Raw genomic sequence first — 5345 nt, 5'->3', positions numbered from 1 at the left:
TACAGCCTGGGCAGCATATATTGTGCATTGGTTACAGCACTGCTCTTCCCTTTGCCATCAAAGCCACATGCAGTTTATTGTGACAATAAAATGTTCATCGTTTTAGAATTCAGTTTCCAACCAACCACTTCTTAAATGAAGCATAAGCATAAAAGCTGAGATAAAATTAATTAAAAAAAAAAAAAAGACACTCAGAGTGCAGCTTTCATCCGCATTCTCAAAAATACGCCTCGAGGTTTTGCGTTTCAGCGCTTGCTGCTTGTTGCCTCCATCTGCTGGTGACATTTTGGAAACGCAACAGATACTAAAAATCCATACTCGGGAGCATTAGCTGACTCCGGAAAGCTTCTAAATGTCAATCAGCATAGCAGAGCTTGCAGGTATGTGAAAAACCAGGCTTAATTTAAAAGTCATTGCTGCAACTGAAAAATCCCAGTGTAAAACCGGTGTCTGCTAAGGGAGGTAATACTACCTGGCATAGGAAACTTCATTAGTCAGCTGAGCAATAAAGCAAGGAGTAAAGCTCACTCATAGTGAGTTCATCACGTTATAAACAAATAAGCACTGTTCCCCACTCTTTGGAAGCCAAATGTCAGAAAACGGAAACAAAACCCAACTCGGTGCATTGGGCACTCCACTATTCCCAATTTGGCAAAAGCATTAGCTTTTAATGTCATGGGCTGTGATTCCTAATCCTTTCCTGCCCTCGACCCCTGCTGTCTAGATTCAAACTTGTAACCATTAATGGGGCTGGATCAAAACACTGGCCTTCTGGTGTCACCAGTAGTGTTTAGAGGGGATTTAAACTCCCTGCTTTTCAGCACAGTGAAATGAACACAGCAGTAGATTAATGCAAGGATTTGAGCTCACACAGCATGAGAGCTTTCAAAAATAGTGTTAACAGAGCTACAACTCCCTCTTTCAGGGGAAGCAAAATGAGGGGAACAGAACAAATGAACAAACACAGGGCAAAGCCTTGTCACTATGGGCAGGGCTCTTAAGCCCGAGGAGCCATGGAGAAGGCCAGCAAGTGCACTGAGACGTGGGGCAGGAGCTCTCCCAACTCTTCATGTCCTACAGGAACTGATTCACAAGCCAGGTCTGGGGTAAAGCTGTGCTTTCAGGCCCCACAGATGTAGGTAATTCCCTACCCCAAGTGTCTCTCCTGCAGACAGGGTGTGAGATCACAACCTGTAGGCTGGCCACAGAAGGGCTGCTCACCCATCGTTCCTGTTCACCTGAGGTCACGCACAGGTTGAGATTTTGGCAAACTTCTGAACTTCTTTGTGCAAGAAGGGACGGGGGCATAGGGTGGTCAAATTTTCCTTTGCACATGCATCCCACGTCAGTGGGCCATAGAGTGGACAGGGGAGCAGCTCTTCCTCCAGCTGCTCTGTGTGCCCAGCTCACAGACCCCACAGCCCATGCTGTATCTATTCTTCAGACTCTACAGCAGGATGTGCTCGAGCCCACAGTAGTGATAGGGAAACATCTAAAGGTTTCCAGCTTTCATTTCAAAGATTCCTAGTAACCCGCCTGGCCCAGGAACACTTCCAGTAACAACCTCAGTCTGGGACTGAACCTACACTGCTGAATCCAGTGGGAGTTTTGCCATCAACTTCAAGGAGAATAGGATCACACCTCAGTGCTTTGTTTTGCTCGTGTTCATTCCTTGCCTCAGGCAGGAACCTGTTTGTTTGCTTGCTGCCTGTGCTCACTGCGAACATCAATAGGACTACCTAAAAGCATTCAAGCCATCAGATTTGGGGAAGCCTCCAAAGTTTGTTTGCTTATCTGAACCATCCCAGGCACTCAAATTCACACAACTAGGCTGGAAATAACCTCAGGAGAGAAGGTTTTCTCAGGCAGACTCCACAGCTTCCACCTGGGCTGGATATGTCCTTGGGGGGAGAAACGGCACTTGTGCTTCAGGGAAGAGAAAGGAAGTGCACAGGAGCATGTGACTGGCAAACAGCTTTAAACAAAGAGACTAATTTGCCTTCTTACCAGCAGCCCCATCAAAAACTGACTTGATTTAGTTCATGACTAGGGCAGATAGTCCAACCTTATATGACTAACCTTATTCTATCCAGACTGGTTTGTATAATACAAGTGTGAGCCAAGAGCTTGGTTCCAGTACATGACTGGAGCAGTTCAGAGCCGCTTGGGCAGGCTCTGAGGAGGAGAAAGGGATACTGCCTCTCCAGCTGGCACAGCTATTGCCCCACACACTGGCTTTGCACCCCTCTCCCATGTGTTTGGTGGCATGGTGGTATGCTCCCACAGTAATGTGTCTTCTAACTCCTGCATTTCTGTCTGCTCCAGCCACAGAAGGCACCAACATGACAGGATCATAGCACAGGTGAATCCTGTCCTGCTGGAGACAATCAGAATATCTTTCTATCAAGTCTGAAAACAACTCAGACTTGAAAACTGCTTATGATGACTAGACTTGTCTTTGCTATCTTCATGTTGCCTAGGGTCCTGTCTTTTCCCTCCCAGCCCTGCCAGTGGCACCCTCCACATCAGCAGAGGACAACACTGCTACTCAGACAAAACCGAGCAAAGCGGGAGTCACCACCTAGGGCAGTTCTGGGTACTCACACATTCTCTGTTGCCTGTACTAGTTTCTTTGCTAGCACAGCCTTAATGCTTGCACTTTTGGATTGACCCTCTATATAGATAGCATCAGGATACTTCATCATCATCACCGAGAGTTTTTAGCCTTGTACGAGACGATCACTTTCCTCCCAGACTACCCTTCCCAATTTACAGACTACCCAGCCAGGCCTTCAACAACTTAGAGAAGAAAGTGCTTCCTCCAGCTGTCTGCTCTGTGCTTGCTTCCTATCCAAATTAAACTTGCTGTGGACAGCGACACATTCCCATTTCACGCTGATTTGATTAATGTGTCTCAGTTAATTGTGTGAAGGATTCCAGTCTGTGAGACCAGGTTATTGTTCAGCCAATCGTGGCTACCATGTGAAAATGGGAACTGTTTAGTGTTCATGCACTAGAATCAAAGGAGGGGCATCTTGGACTGGGTCACAGAGCAACACCCACTTCTTTGAAAAGATGTTACTATGCTCTACTAAACCTGTAAACCTCTTGCTCAAAGCACGTTTCTCCCTCCTCCTCTCCCCCCTGCTTGCTTTTACCTCTTCCAGATAGACAGGCTCCCCCCACCAATCTCTTAGGGTACAAGTGAGAGAAAATGGCTGGATTGTGGATGGGTGGATTTCACATTCTAGGCTTTTTAATATTTCACTTTTATATTTCTCTTACAGAACGATCCAGCTGAGAGGCTGAGAATCAGTGCTCTTCATTTCCCCCTCACTGACACTTGAATATATTTTCCCAAGAGAAAACATTAAACAAAAAGAGAAAGAGAAAAAGGGAGGAAGGGGGGGGAGAGAGAGAGCGGGAGAGGGTGAGTGACTGAGCTAGCTTTTCAAAGAATACTTCTCAACCTGCCCACATCAAAATAAGAGACAACTGGCCCTTTGAAGTCCAGGACACAGACTTCTCTACCAGCCCATGTGGAAATAAAAGAAGCCAGCTTTATAAATCACACAGATTTCTCACCTTGCCCACATCAAAATCAGGGACAGTGACCTTTAAAACTGAGGTTTAAAGGCCCCCAAACTAATCTCCATAAAAATAAAGAGAGTTCAGATAAACTATGTCTCCAGGTACCTACCAGCTTTTCCAGTCTAAACCAAAAGACATCGTTTCTTTGCACTGAAGAGTGAAGACTAACTACATTGTCAGTACTTGCAGCAGTGAAATCTTCCCAGCACTCAGTGAGGCAACTTTGCCACATATGTACCTTTGCTTATATACTAGGCCAATCCCAGCGTTGTCGTAGGTCCTAAAGCACGGGATTTTTCATAATGAGAATTATGAACGCCAAAATTGAGTGGCTAGTGGCTCAGAGAAAAAGTTAGCATTCTTGTGAGTTAAATCCTGCCTGGGCTATAGTTGCGGAGCTTGGAAAGTCCTGGCCTGGTGATCTCAGCTGGGACCCCTAATACCTGTGCAAAAGAAGAGAGTGAGAAGAGCAATAACCTCTGTCTGCCAGTACTCTGCCCTGGTGTGGAGCTGGAGTAATCAGTCTCAATGGAGAGAGGATGGTCTTTACTGTAAACCAGAAAAGATTCATCCTCTCCTGGCTGGTGCTGGATCTACCACTGTGCATAAAGGACACTGACATTTTAGCACTTGATTTTATAGAAGAAAGGGTCCTGCTGAGATTGAATGTTGCTGCTGCTGGGAACATCAGTGAAGACATGCAACTTCACTGCCGGGTGCCACTCCTGCACGTGTTTGCCAGCCCAGGGGTCACATTTTTGAGCCCCTTTCAGAGCTGAAGGTGTCCTCCTGCACCAGAGTTGCACTGGGGACTTATTCCACCCACTTGCACTGGCAGCAGCCAATACATTCAGCAGCAACGCAGGCTGTGAGCTGTCATGGAAACCCTGCCATTCTGAGATGAAGAAGAAAACCTGGCAGATAGGTCTACTGGCAGGTGCTAGAAAGCAGTCCAGTGTCTCATCCTGAAGGGTCCAGAGCTTCTGCAGTATCTTTGGCCTTTATTGTGAATTATGGGCTTCAGAAGCAGGTGCTCACTGAGCAAAGACTGTGACAGTGAAGATTCCTCCAATCTCATTTCAGTTGCTGAGATATGTGAGATCAAGCATGTCTGGATTCCTGCGCTAGTTGCAGTGTTGCTATTATTACTTAACCACACACCAAGTGTCTTGTGCCTATCGATATGGATGAGTTGTGCTAAAGACATAAAGCCAGATTTTTAAGAAGAATCACAGAATCATTTTGGTTTTAAGAGATCTTTAAGATTATCAAGTCCAGCCATTCACCTTGCACTGCCAGGTTACCACTAAACCATGTCAACCACATCAACATGTCTTTTAAACAACTCCCTGGGCAGACTGTTCCAATGCTTGACCACCCTCTCTATAAAGAAATTTTTCCTGATGTCTAACCTAGGTCTCCCCTGGTGCAACTTGAGGCCATTTGCTCTTGTCCTATCACTTGTTACATGGGAGAAGAGACCAACCTCAGCCTCACCACAACCTCCTTTTGGGTAGTTGTAGAGAGTGATAAGATCATCCCTGAGTCACCTCTTCTTCAAACTAAACAACACCAGGTCCCTTAGCTGCTCCTCGAAAGACTTGTTCTCCAGACCCTTCATCAGCCTCATTGCTCTTCTCTGGACACTCTCCAGCTCCTCCTTGTATTAAGGGGCCCAAAACTGGACACAATATTCAAGATGTGGCCTCACCAGTGCCAAGTACAGGGGGACAATCACTTCCCTGCTCCTGCTG

At 46.2% G+C, this 5345-nt stretch overlaps 1 protein-coding gene across 1 annotated transcript in view; it reads right to left on the bottom strand.

The window, feature by feature from the left end:
- Window positions 1–5345, bottom strand: part of LOC104501851 (cyclin-dependent kinase 15-like) — a gene marked incomplete at its 5' end in the record, with an annotated part of 32013 nt that overhangs the window by 11663 nt on the left and 15005 nt on the right. Inside the window, 1 exon segment of the mRNA XM_010145732.1 lies at window positions 3971–4034. Within this exon segment, the coding sequence (XP_010144034.1) occupies window positions 3971–4034 (64 nt within the window).

Source organism: Buceros rhinoceros, unplaced genomic scaffold, assembly GCF_000710305.1.
Source record: "Buceros rhinoceros silvestris isolate BGI_N320 unplaced genomic scaffold, ASM71030v1 scaffold10181, whole genome shotgun sequence".
Taxonomy (NCBI): Eukaryota; Metazoa; Chordata; class Aves; order Bucerotiformes; family Bucerotidae; genus Buceros; species Buceros rhinoceros.
The sequence above is the reverse complement of the archived record's forward strand: the minus strand, read 5'-3'. Positions and strand labels throughout refer to the sequence as shown.